We start from the raw sequence: 19437 nt of genomic DNA on the forward strand, positions 1-19437 counted from the left end.
AGAAATAATATACTCTTCCTCTTAATGGCTATACAGAGGCCTTAGAACAACCCTGCTCAACTTATTTATTCTAAAACCAGCAGCCCCACTAAAGCATTGAGTGAGACCCCCAGAAAATGTAACTGTTACTCTGAGATCTTTCAGCACCTTTCTTGGTTTTCCTTTTACTATATACAATATACTTATCTTTGTGACAGTACGGTTTTGTTCAGCTGGCATCAGCTTTTAATCCTTTTTGTCGAATATTGGCTGTTTATCACACATTCTTTTTTTTAACTCCATTGTTTCTGCATTCCTTACCTTCCTCTCCTCTCACCACACTGTTTACCACCTCAAAGTGTATCCAAAGATCAGCTAGCAGACTGTCAAGATTATTTTTTTTCTTGCTTGCTTTCAAGATTTGCTTTCTCTTTTCTCACTCTCGCTCCAGTTTTCCCTCTGCCATCTAAACATTTACCGGCAAATACCAGCACAGAGGAAGAAAAAAGACAACCTTTCTTGCATTCTCCAGGCAGAATGACTCTCCAAAACCTCCACTGGCACACAGGAGTTGACTGCATAGTTTCCCCAATGCAAACCAGATGTGAAACACTAATGTATGGCAGCATTTTTTTTTTCTTCAAAGGAAGACAAATGTAGGCCAAAAATGTAGTCTTTTGGCCATCCGCACACAGAGATATAAAAATAAATTCAGATTCATTCCAGAGTTCCAAACTTTCCCTCATGGCGGTTAGGACAGTACTGTATGATTTAGAGTAATTGCGATGTTATTGTTTGGTGTTGGTAGAGTATTGTTGAACACTGGGATTGAGACAGGCTTGTGGAAGGAGGGAAGATGAGATGTGACAATAGCATTTTCAGCTGTGCTCCTCTTCAGAAAGTCGTCATTCATATGCACATGCAGTCCCCCTTGCTAGCACGTCGTCGGGTCTCAGTGTGCCAAGTAAGTGTCAGATTATGACAAATTTATGTTTTAAGTCTGACTAAACATGCATCAGTGCAAGCTTGTGCTGTGATTTTGTTTTTCTTTTGTACACTTTATCAAATCCTTTTAATAATTGAGTCCAGAAGGTTTGATGCACAGTTCTTTCAAGCCAGCTGCTATTCACCCAGAGCTTTCCTCGATCGCTGCAGTGTGTACCACACAACAGAATCAAGACTAATATTAAAAGACATCAAGTCATAATCCTACGCATGCATGATCATTAAAAGTTGCCAAGAAGGGACAAATTACAAAGGCCGTAGTGACATTTTCCGCTGCAGGTAGTCATTTTCCTCTTTTATGTTTATGATGTTGGCTTTCATTTGAGCTCTCTGTTGCCTCCCACTCCACACCAGGCGGTGTTTAAACGCTCAGGGACAATAACAGGTTAGGGTTCCAGTGTCTGGTCCTGCAGCCTGTACTCTGTCGTCAAGTCTGACCCAGGCTCCCACAGGGGCGAAGTCTCAGGTGCCCCCGCACCAACCCCCGCCCCTACTCCCCTCCACCCTGCCACAACTAGTTCTCTGATGTTGCGTAGTGACACTCAGTAACTTAAATTGTTCGCTGTATCTTCCTGCTCATACACTCATTATGCCTTGTGTCTTGAGAATATGGGTGGCCCAGGTTTTTTTTTTTTTTTTTTTTGTTCTAATGCAAGACAAAAGCAGCACTAGAGCCACTGGTTGTTTACCAATACCATCTTAGCAGTGACTGAGTGCCGACCCCATGGTATAAACTCTGATGACCGCAGATTGCTCAGAAGCTTAAATGCCATGAAGATGATTGCAGTTCTGGTTTTCTGGCTTAGAATCAGTGTCACAATGAAGATACTTTACTAAACTGGAATTGTGTTGTAGCAGATCTTTATTACCAGCAAGCAAAATCTTTTCTTAAAATTACAATTAAAATGTTTTTGTATTTCCATAACCAGGACTTGTAGGCTTGTTCAAATAAGCACATCTGTTTATGAATGGGGCTGCAGCATTATCTCTCCTTCATGAGCAATTTCCTCTTCTTCCTGTGATAAGATTCATTGCCTCAGCGGGTCCTTTCGATTACTGGACTTCATTTATCTGATGCAGGGAAAGCCAGCAGCAACAGCACAACAAACATTTGACTAAAATATAAAAAAATATATTTCAGTGTCTAACTCATGTTGTTTTATTGTGACCTGAATAGTTTGAGCCATTTTAGTTAATGTTCACGAAAACAATTAGTCATGTTGATGTAATTTAGCTTGTGGAATGACTAGTCTCAAAGAATATGCGGATCTGGAAGCCTCTCCCACAGGACCTGAACTTGGTTGCCAATATCTTGAATAATATAAATGTAATCCCTCTGACATTGTGTCATAAACATAAGATCTGAGCCATTAAAAAACTCTTGTGCAATTCATGCCTTTGCTTTTTCGCATTAGTCACCAAATGGAAAATCTTCCACTGTCATGAGGCGCTGGAATAAATAAGATCAGACGGCATCTCCATCAGGCTCCTTTCAAACGGCCACTGGACTGAAACACAAATGAACTTTTCTGAAGTGTGTTTTTGACATTTGTGCTTTATTTTTGATATGCTCGACCAGGCCTTCAAATGATATACTTAAGTGTCCAGTGCTGTACTTTTTCCCTCTTCTCAAAGTCAGCCAAGAAGCTTTACTGTGTCTGGAAGATGTCCAGGCACCAGACAGAGCGCAATGTGATGGTATGTGTTTATCCAAATGCAGCCGTTTCACTTTTCATCTAATTTGATTTAAGACTTCATATAGACTTCTTTTTCTTTTTCCTTGTCCCACTATTGTGTTTGATTTCTCCTCTGTTCCTTCATCACTCTCTCTGTGACTGGTGTGAAAGGAAACAGAATCATGTGTACTTTAAGGGGACCTGCTCAACAACACACTCCTTGGTCTGGTTTGTGAGCCCGTTTGCTGCCAAAAGATACAGACAGTTAAAGGTGATTGAGAAGCTTTTGAAGCAGCTACTTTTTAGGTAAATCAAACTGTTATACGAACAGTAAAATCCACACTTGTGAATGTATCCACTTGGACATAAAAGCACACTAGTCACAATAGACCTATAAACACTGACCTAACAAATAAAGCATGTGCTCTGGTATTAAAATGTTTTTTTCTCAAGAGTGTTATAGGCCAGATAGATACTACAGCGTAGCCAAACTTTTGTACCATTTCCCATGTTGTCTTATCAGGGTAGATACAGTTGCACCACTTCCGCACTGTGACTTTTTTTAATGTTGGAGATATGGAGTTCCATCAAAATGTGGTTTTTGTTTTGAAAAAAAAAAAAAGAAGAAACAACAACCAAAAAAATTTGTTTTTGTTATGATCATTATTTATTTTTTGTCTCTTTTTTGTGTCCGCTGCATCAATGACAGTAACTGAGAGTGAATGTATGGACTTATAGAAAAGCCTAAACTTTCAAATTTTCTTTCAGTTAACATTTTCAGTTTCAAATTATATAGCGATACAATTTATATAATTTGACACTGAAAATGTTCACTGTGGCACTCTTTGTCTCTGTCTCCTGGAAATAATATGTGTGTATTCATGAGTGTTAGCTTTAGTGTTTTTCTGTGTTTCTTTTGTGAACAAAATAATTCACTTCATGGAGCTAATGCTAGATGAAATATAACAATACAATAATGTAGTAAATACACATTTCACATATTAGTAAGTAGTAAGTAAGAATTGAAGTTTTATTTATTGTAAAACTTAAAATGGAAATAATCATCTAAGGTTGCAAGAAAACACTCTATTCCTCTTTAAGCTGATCATCATGATGAGTTCATTTGTTTTTTGAATGTATCATGAATGAGACTGTGTGTTTATAATATACATAATGATCGATGAGCTCTTGCCTCAAATTCACATTTACGATGTTATTCTGCCTTCCTCAGCTCTGACTCACACAGTAGGTGTCATCTGACCTTTCACCAGATATTTAGAGATGAACCAGTTTCTAACGCTGAAGTCAGTCTGTTTTTTTGTGGCATTTACAATGAGATCATAATTCTCCAGAGCATTTTAAATACAATCGTTTAACAGCATTTCACAATACATCTTACCTGTGATTAACCAATAAACTTTTTAAACTAATCACACATAAGATGTTTAGAGCACTACAGAGTAATGTAATCTTTTTCTCCTCTAGCATAAGTTAGAACTGTATGGCACAGAGAAACAATAGAGAAGATAGTAAGTGTGTAGTCATTTGCTGGTGCAGGACACAGTCATCTGCTTTCTGCGGTCAGGATGATCTTGCTCCTCTGTTGATGTAACATGATGTCAAGTGCTTTGTCTAGTCTTCGTAAAACATATTTTACAAGCAGATTCTTTTAATAGACAGCAGGGAAGGGGGGAAGAGCAGCCAGGCTTGTTCCCAGCAGGGCATACGGACTGTTCATTTGGAATCAACCAGAGCGTAAGCAGAGTTTGGGCTGGGGATTAACAAGCCTGCCTGTGGGACCGGACTGGACAGGGTATCTGCTAGCCCTTCAGTAACCAACCATGACTATGTTGCTCAGCAACAGCATACAGTCTGCTTGCTTGCATTGGTCTGTTGTTCTGTGGTGTCTCACAATTGGCCCTGAACTTCCCTCAGTATGCCAATCAGGAGGGGTTGTGATGACTAGTAGAATGTAGCCTTGGCATTCCTCACCTATCTTATAGCCGGATGTGTGAAAACAAATGAATAGTTTAAAGGCTTGTTTGGAGCCCCAGGAAGATGGGTTTGTCATACCCCACAATATTAAAGAGTTGTAAGGAATGAATAACACACTAAGGTTTTGGTTTTCATTGAGCCTTTGTGGTAGGACTAAAAATGTAACATTTGTCCTTAATAAAAGACCATGGTGTCATGACTTGAAAGGGGTTATCCCCTTTTGAGCATGGTTGAGCCTGGCAAATTTTGTGGCAAACTTGACTTGTGTAGAATTTTTGGGGAGTGATATTCAGGGGAGTATCAGTGTTCTTTTCTTGCAACATGCCTATTAGGTTTTCATACTTTTTAAAAGTTAAAGTGGAAATTTTATCCTGATGGTGGTGATAGACGTCAAGGTCGAAGGGGCCGGCAAAACATTAAGGTACAACCTCTGGGGACCATGAATACACACAATAAATGTCATGTAAATTCTGTCATCCGTTTTGGCAATACCTTGCTTTGGACAGACAGACTGACCAATACACCAACACTTTTATCCAACAGACTATAAAGTGTTAAGAAAACCAGCTCAGCATTCAGCAGAGTCAATCACACTGACCCATATAGCTCAGCCTCTCAGATGAACTCCCCCTGGATCATTATGGAGAATGGAATGCACTGTTGCCTATATTACACAGAGATCCCTACTTTGTGCTGCAATACTATGATTAAACTGAGAGCAATATTTCTGGACCATTGTCCCGTGTGGAGTCAGTGGTGATTTCCTTAAAGCCCACACTTTTCCCAGCGGGCTGAATTCAGTCACAGCTCTGGTATTTGGGAATGTTATTAACCCGGAGTGGGGTTCTTAGTCATTGGGTTCTGGACATGAAGGAGATGGATCCTTGCCGGGAAGCTAGCATATACAGTAGTAGATACAAAGCCCTGTGAGAACTGGCATCTGGATGAGTTCACTGTGACCCAGATCCAATGCCTTCTCTTCTCTTCTCCACTCATCTCTTCTCTTTTCTTTTCTTCTCTTCTCTTCTCTTCTCTTCTCTTCTCTTCTCTTCTCTTCTCTTCTCTTCTCTTCTCTTCTCTTCTCTTCTCCACTCATCTCTTCTCTTCTCTTCTCTTCTCTTCTCTTCTCTTCTCTTCTCTTCTCTTCTCTTCTCTTCTCTTCTCTTCTCCACTCATCTCTTCTCTTCTCTTCTCTTCTCTTCTCTTCTCTTCTCTTCTCTTCTCTTCTCTTCTCTTCTCTTCTCCACTCATCTCTTCTCTTCTCTTCTCTTCTCTTCTCTTCTCTTCTCTTCTCTTCTCTTCTCTTCTCTTCTCTTCTCTTCTCTTCTCTTCTCTCCTCTCCTCTCCTCTCCTCTCCTCTTCTCTTCTCTTCAATTGTGGACTGAGGGTTTTTGGTTCAGCAGTTTTTGCATGCAGTCACGTCTTAGTCCATCGCCCCAGGGGTCAATACACTGACGTCATGCCGCTCTCTGTGAGATCATGTGCCGTCAGGAGTTCATTTCAGGCTCTGAATTGGCCACTCAAACACTGATACTCTAAGATGGAAACACTACAAGACCTGTAAGTCAAAACAAGCCTTTTAATTTCGAAAGTAATACATGTTTATGCATCAGTTTTTGAATCTGAGTGTAACATTTCCATCTATGCTCTAGTGAGTTCTCTGTTACTTAATTTTACCTGATTGCTGGCAAACCGGTTATTTTTTGCTCAAACCCACACATCCCTGAAGACCGTGAAAACACTTCCTCACTAGTCATGAGTGCAACCTTAATGATCCACTCCAGGTACAGTGATGTTGGCTAGTTCCTGGTTCAAACTTTCACAGGAGATATATATTTCTGCCTATTTAAAAAGGTTCTTTGACCTACTTTCTGCAGCCTTTTCGTATGTGGATATGCGGATGATACGTATGAATTGGGGGAGGGCAATAAACAGCTGCCTGATTTGCTTTGGAAATTGAAGCTGACATCAGACGTCATAGCACTTGCTTCCCAGTTTTGTGAGTCATGCCTCGTCTCGTTCTCTTACCTGGCAAGCAAAGGCAGCACATACCTACCTGGCACTGCAGATAACATTAAGGTCATAGTGCTCATTTTCAGCTCTATACTTTGTTGATCTAATCTCGATGTTGTGGTTATGTGGGCTGATGGTAACGTGGCTGGAATTTTCTGACAGATGGTGTGTCAAATTGATGTTAAAATGCAGACTTGAAAGTTCAGCACCTTACCATAGGTTATGCAGGCCAACCACAGCTGCTTATTCTGATATTTTGCCATAACCTTCAGATGGATACTATAATGTGAGACATAAGATACTTAACATGTATCCATTCCGTCATTAGACAGAGAAATATAGCAGTCTACTATAGTGATGCGAGCCAGTGTATACACATTGCCGCAGGGCTGTCGAGCATTTACACTTTCTAATTTATGTCTTAAGGTCATTGAAGGTGGCTGAGAGTGCCTCTCCAGTTTGGGGAAGTGGTGTTGTATTAACAAAAAGCCTGTCACTGGGTTAAATATGAGGACTGCAAGCAGGTGAGGTCTGTTGGATCTTGACTTTCTCACCCCAGCTCATTAAGAGCTTTTGTCTCGCAAAGGGCTGAGACAGATGAAACATGAGAGTCTGGGACTAATGTTTTCTTTGATGATGGATCCTGTGTGATTTGGCTTTTAGTCTGTCTTCCTTTTTCTGTGTCACCGTATGTCTTTTTGTGTATATGTGTGTGTGTGTGTGTGTGTGTGTGTGTGTGTGTGTGTGTGTGTGTGTGTGTGTGTGTGTGTGTGTTCGTATGTCTCCTATGTGCATATTCTTTGTGTGCATGCTGCTTGTGCGCTAGCATAGGTGCATGTGTGTGTGTGTGTGTGTGTGTGTAAGACAGGCAGCACAGGCCCAGTTTGAAGTTTAATTGATTATTATATCAGAGGTGATTATTATTACTGGGTGGTGGGAATGAATAGCCAGCAGTGCACCCTGCCAGAGGGCTGTATCACTTATCACTGGGCTTTCCTCCAGCCATGCTGTAATGTTTTGGCAACCTGATATTGTTGCCATAATGCTCTCACAATATTATTCTGTCACTTTGTTGTGTGCTCAGTCATGATCAAGGGGCCTATCACACAGTACAAACCATGTTTTTGATGGTATACCTCCTGTATCTGTATATGCATGTACTGCAGTTGCATCTTCATGCTGAAAGGAAGCCACTTGCTCGGGAGTCATGTTCAAACAGCTTCAACTGTCTGCTCATTTGTCACACACAAACACTCACAAATGTGCACGCTTCATGGGGGTTTCTGTATCTGTTGGTGGTCCACGCTTTGCTCACAAATATATTCTTGCTTCATAAATATTTACAGGTGTGTAAGCCGTCTGGGGGCTTCACATGTAAGGATTCACTACTTTATTACAGCTTAATCTTAAAAAGACAGCTCGCTCAATTTGTAATAGCGCTTTAATCTTCCAGTTGCAGGTTTTGAGCAGTTGACAGCAACAGGAAGGAGTCTGGTAGTTACTGAGAGAACGCAAAGTGACAGCTTCCTTTCTTGTCCCCTCCTTCTGCATACACCACACTATCATCGCACAGCAGTAAAAGTTAATAGGCGTTTTGTACTGCCTCTCATGTCACTCTCACTCGTTCTTTTTCACTGTCTCTCGTTCGTTTTTCCACTTGCTCCCACTTGCACTGTGTGTTTTGTTTGAGCGCAGCTCCATTGCTGGTACAAGCATAAGTATTTACAGCATAAATATTGGCAGTGAAAGTCTATACTGATGTCCAAATGCCATAGTGGAGAAGGTGACTCAAGATTACCTCCTTTTCCTCTCTTCCTCTGTTAGTTATCTCAGCCCTTTCTTCTTGTCCTCGTCTCTTGCCCTCATTTTGATTTCTTGGCATTTGTTTTTTAAATTGTTGCTAACAAGAGTGTCTCCTTTCTGTGTTTCAGGCTTACAGAAAATTACAATGGCTGACCGTTTTGACTGTGACAACTGCAAAGAGTCCCTGTATGGCCGCAAGTACATCCAGTCAGATGACAGTCCCTACTGCATCCCCTGCTATGACAGCCTGTTCTCTAACACGTGTGATGAGTGCAAGGAGCTGATCGGCCATGATGCAAGGGTAAGGCATCCATTTTGACATGATCAGACATGCGATCAGCTATCTGTTGCACAGCAACAGTGACAATGGGAGTCAACAGAACATTGCAACATTAAGGCCTATACCTAAATGTTTCTGGTAACATTTATTTTCTGTAATACATACACTGGAATTTACCCCACATATGATCTCAGGGTTTCCACACTGTGAGCCACATATTAACAGTTTAAACAGTGATAAAGCACATCAAAGATCTCCCCTAATTAGCTTTAAGCCATTTTTTTACCATGTTTTGACATGGGTTTGGATAGCTAAAACAGAAGTTATGTCATGTTAATGACGCATAATTCATGCTAAATGAGGCGTGTTCTATATGTTTTGTGTGGCCAGACACAGTAAAGGCTAATTTAACATCTAGTTATACAGGCAATTTCCACTAAGTCCACACAAGCCAATGAGCTAATTTTGTCTATGATTGTGAAAATGCAGCATGAGGGAAGATCTCCCTCTTCCCCACAATCAAGTTAAAATTTAATCATCCCTTAATGGAAAACACTAACATGAAGTGGATCATTTGAGACCAACATATGCTACTTAGTTGAGTTTACAGAATATGGCATGCTACATTTCTGGGTAGTTTGATTAGCTAAGGATCAACACCCTCATAATAAATAAAGCCAGCATTTTCTTGGCTTTGTGCCTGGTAGACATTCAATTCACTCCCATCTTTGTAAGACCTTTTTTAAACAGAGGCATGCACACAAGTACAGTATGTGTGCGCACACAGACTAATCACATACTTGTTACTGCCTATGCAGACATGACATGTCACTTTGACCCAGAACAATCCCATACTCCTGTGCTCCTGTTGTAACCAGAAGCCTTTGTTGGTGTTTGGTCTTGCAGTCTTTATCTTCTTTGCCTCTTCTTGACCATTCTGAAACTGTAAAACATAAAAAAAATTCTTTAGATTTAACTCATTATCATTTTTAGTGATGTATTTACACCAGTATGAAATGACCACCAGTATCCTTGTCTCCTCTTGCCCTACTTCCAGGAGCTCTTTTACGAGGACCGGCATTACCATGAGCACTGCTTCCGCTGTTTCCGTTGTGATCGCTCTTTGGCAGATGAGCCTTTCACCAGCCAGGATGACGCCTTGCTCTGCAATGACTGCTACTGTAATGAGTTCTCATCCAAGTGTGTCGCCTGCGACAAGATAGTCATGCCAGGTAAGGATGGAAACAGGGCCTTGGCAAGGTATTTATTCACAGGAACTTTATGTGTATAGAATATTCTCTCGGTAGAAAAGTAGGGTTCTAGCTAGACAGTTTTTTTAATTTTGAAATAACAAGCTAAAATCCGGGAGGAGAGAGCTGATTAAAAATGAAATAAAAGACTTGTGAAATATCTTGAGGGCTCTGATGCCACTGTGAATGCAACTCTCACGAGACGGTGTGAGACCCAAGATGGCAGCCCACCACTGCTAGACCACTGATCCAAACAAACATCTCTCCTCGGACAGAAAACCCTTTTTTTTTCATTTTTCCATTTCTTTTTCTTTACCTTAATCCACTCAAAAATCAGACTATAATATCAAGCGACCTGGACCATCTGGAAGAGTACATACACAAGTGTTTCAACAGACTCTGCATCATGAGCAAAGATAAAACAGATAATGCAGAAAAGAGGAAAGCAAAACTCCACTCCAAACCCCAAAAGACATCGGTTGGAGGATTCACTCTCCAGCCCAGGTACAACACCATCCACATCTCCAAAGCCAACATACTACACATAGGTGAGCGACGTACACATCTCCATCGAAAATAAACTGGACGCCAGAATTGCACTCATCAAAGTACTACACAGGGAATTTCAGGTACTGTGTCACAGCCTGGAATTCAGTCAGGACCAAAGAGAGACACTCACCAAAGAAAACAAATCACTACAACAATCTGTCAACGCTATTACCATCCAGCTCACCTCTGTTATCGCTGAAAACAAAACCATGAAAGGAACTATTCTGGACATACAAGCATGCAGCATCACAGACAATTTAGTTTTCACCGGCATTCCTGAACAACCCACAGACGATCCTGAAAAATCAGTCAAGGATTTCATGACCAAACAGCTTAAACTACCCGCAGAAACCGTCAACAACATCACATTCCACCGCGTACAACGTATGGGATCAAAGAATGCTGAAAACTGACCGCAGCCAATCGTCGCGAAATTTGAGCTCTACAAACAAAAGAACTAGTGCAACAACAAGGCAGAGAGCTAAAAGGACTATGGACTCAATGACCAGTATCCAAGAGAAATCCTACAGAGACGGAAACAACTATTTCCAATCTGAAAACAGATGATGAGGGAAGAAAAAAAAAAGCAATAATCTCAGTGGACAAATTATACATCGATGGACAGTTGAACAGGGATAAGGACATAACGCCCCTGGCTCCTCTAGATCCCTGTGTGACCCCCTCACCCCCCAAATGCACGCAATCACCTCTTCTCTCCTGATAACCCTCTCTCTCTCTCTCCAACTTACTCTACTGAAGACACAAGTATCAATTATATTATACCCAAGATTATACATATATTATTGCACCTAGGTCTCAATGCACTCTACAGTATGTGCCTATGAGTACCACACTCTCCTTTGTGTTCTGTTCTTTTTTTTTTTTGTAGCCTACTTTGTTGCTTATGTTTTTGTGTCTCCATTTGTTTGTATTTCTTAGTTTTGTGTTTTGTGTCTGCAAGTCCTGCTGTGCCAAACACAATACTTCCTAAAATAAATTATCTATTTTCAATTATTCCAACCCAACCCACCCTCACCTGGTTTAAATCTCTAGATTTAATCATCTCCAAATTCTACTGGAAAAACAAGATACTGAGAATTAAACTGGCCACTCTGCAAAAACCAAACACACAAGGAGGGTTGGAAAGTCCACATTTTTACCATTATTCTCTGGAAAATCAGGCTTCAATATATATACAAATGGATCCACCCCAATCAATCAGATAACACATGGTTAGATATAGAACAAACAGTTTGTAAAGACAATCAGATCTCAGATATACCATTTCTCAGCCAGGCTGTCAAACACCATTCTTGTTTCAAAACAGTAACAATAGCTACAACTCTGACAGCCTGGTGGAAATTCCGCAAAATCACAAACACCACCTTTGCACCATCTAATTTTACTCCCATCTGGAACAATCCTGACTTTCTTAGTAACAAGAAACCACTAAATTTCCGCACATGGACTGAAAAAGGCATCACACATCTTACACATATCTTCCATAATAATACCCTGGTTTCATTCTCCCACTTGGTCCTGAGGTATGGCATCCTTGTAAACAATCCTTGGAATAGCTGCAACTTAAATCATCCGTTCAATCGAAATTTAACATTATGGCCACCAACCTAGATCATCCTCCATCAGCTTCAGATTGAATTAACATCCCTTCCTTGAAAAAACTTCTTTCCAAAAACTATAGAATAATATCACAGTCTGACGAAATGCTATCCATCACTCCTGATGCTAGTTTCTGGAAACAAATTTGCAAAAACATCTACTTCATGTCCAAAAATGCTAATCTACAAATCATACAGTATAAGATACTCCACATAATTCATTTCACTGGGCAAAATATGTTAAAATGGGATTCTCATCAGAAATCTGTTCATATTGCAAACAAAACAGCCAGGATAGCTATGTTCACGGCACCTGGCACTGCGCACCCATTAAACACTTTTGGAAAGAAATCACTGAGTCACTATTGCCTTCAAAAGTATCCTCATGAACTGGAAATCAAGGAACACCACACATATTGCACGCTGGAAAAACTTACTCATAGATTAAATCTCTATGGAAAATTTATCCTCCCCCGTCAAAAACACTGCAACAGAACCCCACTCCATCTGGTCACCTCTCATTAATTTCCTACAAACCTGACTCCATCCAACTTGTTGTTTTTCTTGCCTGTCTACCAATCATAATTTGAACACACTCACATTGGTATCAGTATCTACACCTGCACTTCCGTTGAAATCTATATACATACGCACATACACACATACATACATACATACATACATACATGAAATGAAAAGGGGGGAGGGGGGGTACTAAGCTATTTAATTATTGTTGTTTCAATGTTTTTTTGTTAATTATTATTACTGTTGTTATTTTCAACCATATTAACAGTATTATTACTATTGATATTATTACTGTTATTATTATTATTATTATAAAAACTTGTAAATATATACCCACAACTTCCCCAACACTGACATCCTCTTATCTGCTCATCAACCAATGTATTTATTAATTTTTGTTATTTGTTTATTATTTATTTATTTTTTGCATACTGGTTTTTTCCATTAATATTATATTATCTTATATATTATCTGTCTTGTTTTCTTTTTTTAATGTAGTCACCCCCTCACGCACACATACACCCTTTTTTCTTTTCTTTTTTCTTTTCCTCTCTCTCTCTATATATATATGTTCATTCTCCCCTGCTGCCATAACATTATTAAACTACATGGGACCTGTCAAGACCGTGCCCCGCCTTGTCCCTGGCAGCTGGAGCTTCATCCAGGGCACTCTGATGGTTCTCTCTAGGACGGGTGGCATGAGGAAGGAACACTTGGTCACCTTAGTCCTCCTCTCAACCAATACCATATATATTGAAAACATGGTAGTAATGGCAAAAAAAGTTTAAATTCATACCAATAATTACAAAAGGAAACAATAATCCTGTTGACCCTGCCGGCCTGAGTCCGCTGACCCGCTGTTGGGCTACCTGATCCTGCTTCACTGCCAGTGGCCGGGGCGGATGTACTGCCAGCATTCCCCCTGACTTGGTTATTATTTTTATTATTATTTTTATTAGTAGTAGTAGTAGTAGCAGTGGTAAGAATGATGACAACAGAGTTAGGAGTATTATTAGTATTAGCATTAGTATGCATTTATTTTGTTTTTTTCCTTCTCTCCTATGATTTCCCTTAGTACGCCCCCCCACCCGTCTCTAACATTTATCATACACACTTCATCCCTGACTGACAGTGTGGAAAACACACGCACACACACACATATGTTTTTGCCTTCTTTGTGGTGGTCTGTCAGTCTTTTGTCTTGCAATTAAAATAGAAAAAAAAAATCTTGCGCATAATGCATTTGACAGTGCCATATATTAAAGGTGCAGTGTGTAGAATTTAGCAGCATCTAGTGGAACACACTTGGCAGAAATGCAATATAATATTCATAAGTATGTTTTAATTAGTGTATAATCACCCGAAAATAAGAATCGCTTTTTTGTCATGTTTTCGTTACCTTAGAATGAGCCCTTTATATCTACATAGGGAGCAGGTCCTCTTCCACAGAGCCTGCCATGTTGCACAGTCGTGTTTCTACAGTAGCCCAGAACAGACAAATCAAACACTGGCTTTAGAGAGGGCCTTTCAGATTTTTCACAAGTTTCATAGCCACCAGGTTCTCCTACACGCTTTGAGGCAGAGGGGGAGGGGGAGGGTTATTCAGTTGTTGCACCACAAGCAACCTCACTGCTAGATGTCACTAAATCCTACACACTGGTCCTTTAAGGCACTTAAATTGCCCACTAAGCATTAGCCTCTCTGTCCCACATTTTATTTTCCATGTAGTATACAAATTCAAGTTTCAAGACAGATAGGCAAATAACTTTGGAAAATGATGACATGGCAAACTCCAGGAAGCAGGAACAATTGAAAAGTTTGGAGTAAGAGATCAAGCAGATACAAAAAGAAAATAGAGGGAGGCGAGAAAGAGAGAGAGAGACAGAGGGACTGAGATGATGAAGGCGAGGGTCTGCGAGTGAGCAGCAGCCAGGGCTGAATGTGACAGAGTAATTGCCAGTCTGCTTGACTTGTTGTCTGTAAGCCAGATCCCCACGGCTGGCGGGCTGCCAGCAGACTGATGATAACAGGAGATAAGCAAGTCAGTTATTCCAGCAACCCTGTAGCAGCTTACACAGATCTCATGGAGCAGCAAATCATTCCAGGAAGAGTACAACATTCCCCTTTTTTTCACCTGTAGGTCATCACATTTATTTTTGTGAAGATCACACATTTTGCAATGCAGTGTTTAGTGTAAGTTATACACAAAGGAGTCACCTTAAGAAGTAAAAATTGTTGTAGGGAGTGATCAGATCAAAGATATCTTGTCATTAGGCCAGATAGTAATTATGACAGCCCATGGGATTTTATAGTTACACAGTACTGCACACTCCTGAACATGACTGTGTTGTTGCTTCCTCTAATAATAGAGTTAACAGTTTTATCCTTTGCTTACATACAAAAATATGTACACCCTCAAAAACACACACTTATCCTTGTTTAATAACTGGATGCTAAGCTGAAGTGGTGTATGTTGGTGACAGAAGGAGAGAAGAAACTAGAGATGCACTGATACTGATATTGGATATCCGCCCAATACTGACTCAAAAAGTTGGATTTGGTATGGGTGACAATGGGCTGATCTGGTATCAGATACCATTATTTTAGTAAATAACAATTCAGTAAATGTATATTTATGTGTTTATTTGTTACATCTTGTTTTACAAAGTTAGGAAAGCAATGTTTAAGTCAAGCCTGATTTTGCCTTACACATAAAAGAATGATCCCAGTCTCTTCCATACAGTGAGGCATACAGCTTATTAATTAAACACTGGTATCGGATCGGTACTTGGAACCAGCTGATACCCAAAGCCCAGGTATCGCTATTGGTATCAATACTGAAAAAGTCAGATCGGTGCATCCCTAGAAGAAACTTTATATCAAAGCCATGCAAATGGATTCCTCATAAGCCTTTTTTGTTTCCAAGATTAATCTGATAAAACTGCTGAAATGCTCACACTGCCAGAGATGGTCACGCAGATGTTGTAGTGTTGTGCTCTCCCAGACAATGGTCTTCTTTTGTTCTCGCTCAGTTTATCCACAGACACAGACAGTTCTGTTGCTCATACTGCAGCAGCAGAATACATGAGAGTACATGCTACAAGAACAAGAGGACATGTAGGGTTAAGAGAGTGAAAAGCATATAGACTGTCGGAGAAGCAGGCTTAGTTTCCAGCTGTAGTAGAGATACGTATGATGTCAGTATTGAAGTAGAGTAAATGAATTGAATACAAATACTTAGTGAGCATTGTAGGACTTCAATTGTGTGCAAAGGTTGTTTTCTGCACAGAGGTTTTGTGATTTGTTGACATTCCATTCTATGTTACACATATTTAATAATTTCAAATGACTTTCAGAGCTCTTTTAACTTTTTGGAATGCTTGTAAATTAATTATAAGTAGTGTATTTTGCATTTCAGCCTGTTCATGTTTCTGTATTTGCCAAATACTCATAACTAAATGCTAATATTGTCCTCCAGGAGCCACTATAATTCCTGTGAGCTTATAACCTGAAATGTTTTGGAGGGGGATTTTTGCAGTTTTTGATTAGAGAACACCGCAGCACACAGCCTGAAGCAGTGAAATGTTAGCAAACTGCAGACAGCAGTTGTACGAAATGCCGGCCCCGCACCAACCACTGCGTCACCATAGAATAAACCAACAAGTATAATAAAAATTTCAACAGCCAAGGGGTAGAAGATGGATTGGTTGGGGACACAGAGAGGAAAATGACATTATCCCTTTCCGTAAGGCCTGTCGCCAGTTTCCAGTAGTGGGAAAGAAGTGTGGGGCCTGTGGTATTATGATTTAAAGTAAAATAAATCTCAGTGAAACAAAATGAGTTTTATATGCCTTCATGAAATTCAAGTGTATTATTTCATTACTTCAATAAAATTACCCCCCAAAAATACCAAAATGGTCTTTACAATCCTATGAAGGAGGGTAAAAGATGTCTAACAAAAAACTGAACTGCTTTCCATCATTCTTTCCATCCTTTCTTCTCTCTTTCTATCTCTGCCTCCTGCCATCTCTGTTTCCGTCTGTTAGGTACGAGGAAGTTGGAGTATGCAGGTTCTACATGGCACGAGGGGTGCTTCATCTGTCACAGCTGCGAGCAGCCGATTGGCTCAAAGTCCTTCATCCCTGACAAGGATGAACACTACTGTGTGCCCTGCTACGAGGACAAGTTCGCTCCACGCTGCACGCGCTGTAAAAAGGTCAGTAAAACAATCAAAAAAATCGTTGATTTAAAAAGAAACTCACATTGTACTTACACGTATTACACTAAATGGGATTTAATCCCTTGTTTGCAGGACGGTGCATGGGATTAGATTGTAGAAGTGAATTAAAAGGATCTTTTCATGCCTCTTTTTTAGACCCTGGCTAAAGGTGGTGTGACCTACCGGGATGAGCCGTGGCATAAGGAGTGTTTTGTGTGCACCAGCTGTAAGACGCAGCTGGCCGGTGAACACTTCACCTCCCGAGACGATAGTCCTTACTGCCTCAAGTGCTTTGGCAGCCTGTACGCCAAGAAGTGCGAAGCCTGCAGCAAACCAATCACAGGCAAGATTATGTCACTGTGTTAAACTCTTAAATGTTGATTCATAAATTTGTGCTACGGTTTTTGATATTGGAGTAAGACTAAGCACTAATAATTAGAAAAAATACTTTAAACAAGATTGTTGATAAGATTGGCAGCCATGACTGATTTCTCAAACTCTTCTAGTAGAGTTTAGTACAGCACTAGAAATTTATGTACAGCACACAACATATTAAAGGACGATACACATTTTTATTCCAATTCCATTCCAGGAAGCAAAAGGTTAATGGGAAAAGTCTTTTTTAAAAGTCTTTTCATTTTTAAACACAATTAATATTTTAAAGACATCTTTTGAGTTGTAATGTTTTGAATTATGCCTGATTTGCAACTCAGTCAGCCCTCTAAAGCTCAACATAGTTTCATCTCTGCCTCTCTGCTCTCCTGTTCCAGGTTTCGGAGGAGGAAAGTACATCTCATTTGAGGATCGCCAGTGGCATCAGCCATGCTTCACCTGCTCTCAGTGCTCTGTATCACTGGTGGGCGCCGGTTTCTTCCCTGACGGTGAAAGGATCCTGTGCCGCGAGTGCCACACCAACCTATAGAGTAGCAACTCATCCCCCCCCCGCAACCTTCCCTTGACTTACCGTTCACCCTCCATCACAGCATTTCAAGAACCCCAAGTCATTACCGAGGAAGGTAACAAAGGCTAACAAATGCTGCCTCTCAGGTCATTTTTCGAGATCAGTTCCTCGTTGTCCCTGTCTGGATTAACTTTTTCATCCAGGAGAGCGCAAAATGCTGTTTTGATGCTGCATTGTTTTAATCAACCACCGCAAAGATTTCCTCTTAACCAAAATGATTTTGTGAAACAAAGTTTATGGAGTGCCTTTGAAATAACATATCTTACATGTTATGTACAATTAATCCAAAGAAATGCAAAATGCTAGTCACTTTGCCAAAAAAAACCCTTCATATTTTATATAAATAAGTTGCCACTCCAGATAGAGGTCAGGCTCTGACGAAGAGACAGAACACTGACAGTTTAGTATGTAAACCACAGTCTGTATTTTCAAAATATGGTGGTGTAACTGTTGTAATGCTCTTATAACTGCAGTTTTATGCATTTTGAATGTTGCTTTTTCCTCACGTGTCAGTTATCTTTCTATAATGTATGTCTTGATTTTATGCATCTTGAACAAGTTACTGTATGTAATGACATAGAAGGAGGTGCGACACTGTTGTAAAAAAGTGGCAAAAATTAGAAATAAACTAAATTAAAACACATCAAAGTTAAAACAAGAAGAAAATTCAGATTTTTTTTTTTTTTTACTGATTACACTTCCATAAGTTTATTATAATAATGATCAATACAGTCATTTGCACTTTGGATAAGATATTTTCTTGCTACCATGTAATGTGCACATAAAAACACAACTCAAAGACATGGAACAAGACACAAAGACCACTTTTTAGTCATTTATCTGCTTGTCAAACTTTGCAATGACACTTATTTTTTACATTAAGTTTAATCTTGTCTCTGTCTTTTTCATTTGTTGTAATAAATCTTTTTTATCACCATTGCTTAAAGAGCCAGCATTTATAACCCAAAAGAAGCTGAAATGCATTACCTTTGTGTAATGCAGGATAATGCATGTCTTTCTCTGTCTTGATTTGCCTTGTTTTTATTTTGTTGCTGTTAATGCTGTTCCAGTTTTGTTTTTTTTGTTAATTTTTAGTTTGTAACAGGTATGTAATGACAAATTATAAAAAAATACCTATATGTCATTATTTCAGCTTTGATGCTGGCGAGTCAGAGTTGGCAACTATGCATTTTAAGAGGTCATCGAAATGTTAACAGTATGAATTTACTGTAAATCAGATGATAATTGATATGGCAAAACGCTACAATGGTTAGTTTTATTTGTCATATGAAATAAATTGACTGATCTTTGCTGGACAGTTTTTTTTATATTCCTTCTGTCTTTGTGGTTATAGTGGAATATCCATTACTGGTTTATGAGGTCATAGCTTTCTGTGGGCTTGTGTTTACTGTCTAAGCCAGAGAAAACCCTTCTGGTGTGTTTGAAAAGTCTTTCTAGGAAAGATTGCTGTGTGTGCGTGTTAAGTCCTGAATGCACTGGGGGAAGGGCAAGATGGTGTGTGAGTGTGAGAAAGTGTTAAGAGAGACAAACCATACATGTGTA

At 39.8% G+C, this 19437-nt stretch overlaps 1 protein-coding gene across 2 annotated transcripts in view; it reads left to right on the forward strand.

Annotated features, from left to right (window-relative positions):
* The window catches only part of fhl3a (four and a half LIM domains 3a), a 32914-nt gene extending 13710 nt beyond the window's left edge, over positions 1-19204 (forward strand). The window contains exons 1-6 of one of the 2 annotated variants that reach the window (XM_067600908.1): positions 6196-6215; positions 8600-8772; positions 9809-9983; positions 16741-16910; positions 17070-17256; positions 17684-19204. In XM_067600908.1, the coding sequence (XP_067457009.1) occupies positions 8617-8772; positions 9809-9983; positions 16741-16910; positions 17070-17256; positions 17684-17835 (840 nt within the window). In that variant the 5' untranslated portion in view covers positions 6196-6215; positions 8600-8616 and the 3' untranslated portion in view covers positions 17836-19204. Of the gene's footprint in view, positions 1-6195; positions 6216-8599; positions 8773-9808; positions 9984-16740; positions 16911-17069; positions 17257-17683 lie in introns of those variants that run through there. The other variant, XM_067600907.1, reaches the window with a different exon arrangement.
* Positions 19205-19437: the final 233 nt, after the last annotated feature.

The sequence above is a fragment of the Thunnus thynnus genome, chromosome 10 (genome assembly GCF_963924715.1).
Source record: "Thunnus thynnus chromosome 10, fThuThy2.1, whole genome shotgun sequence".
Lineage (NCBI taxonomy): Eukaryota > Metazoa > Chordata > Actinopteri > Scombriformes > Scombridae > Thunnus > Thunnus thynnus.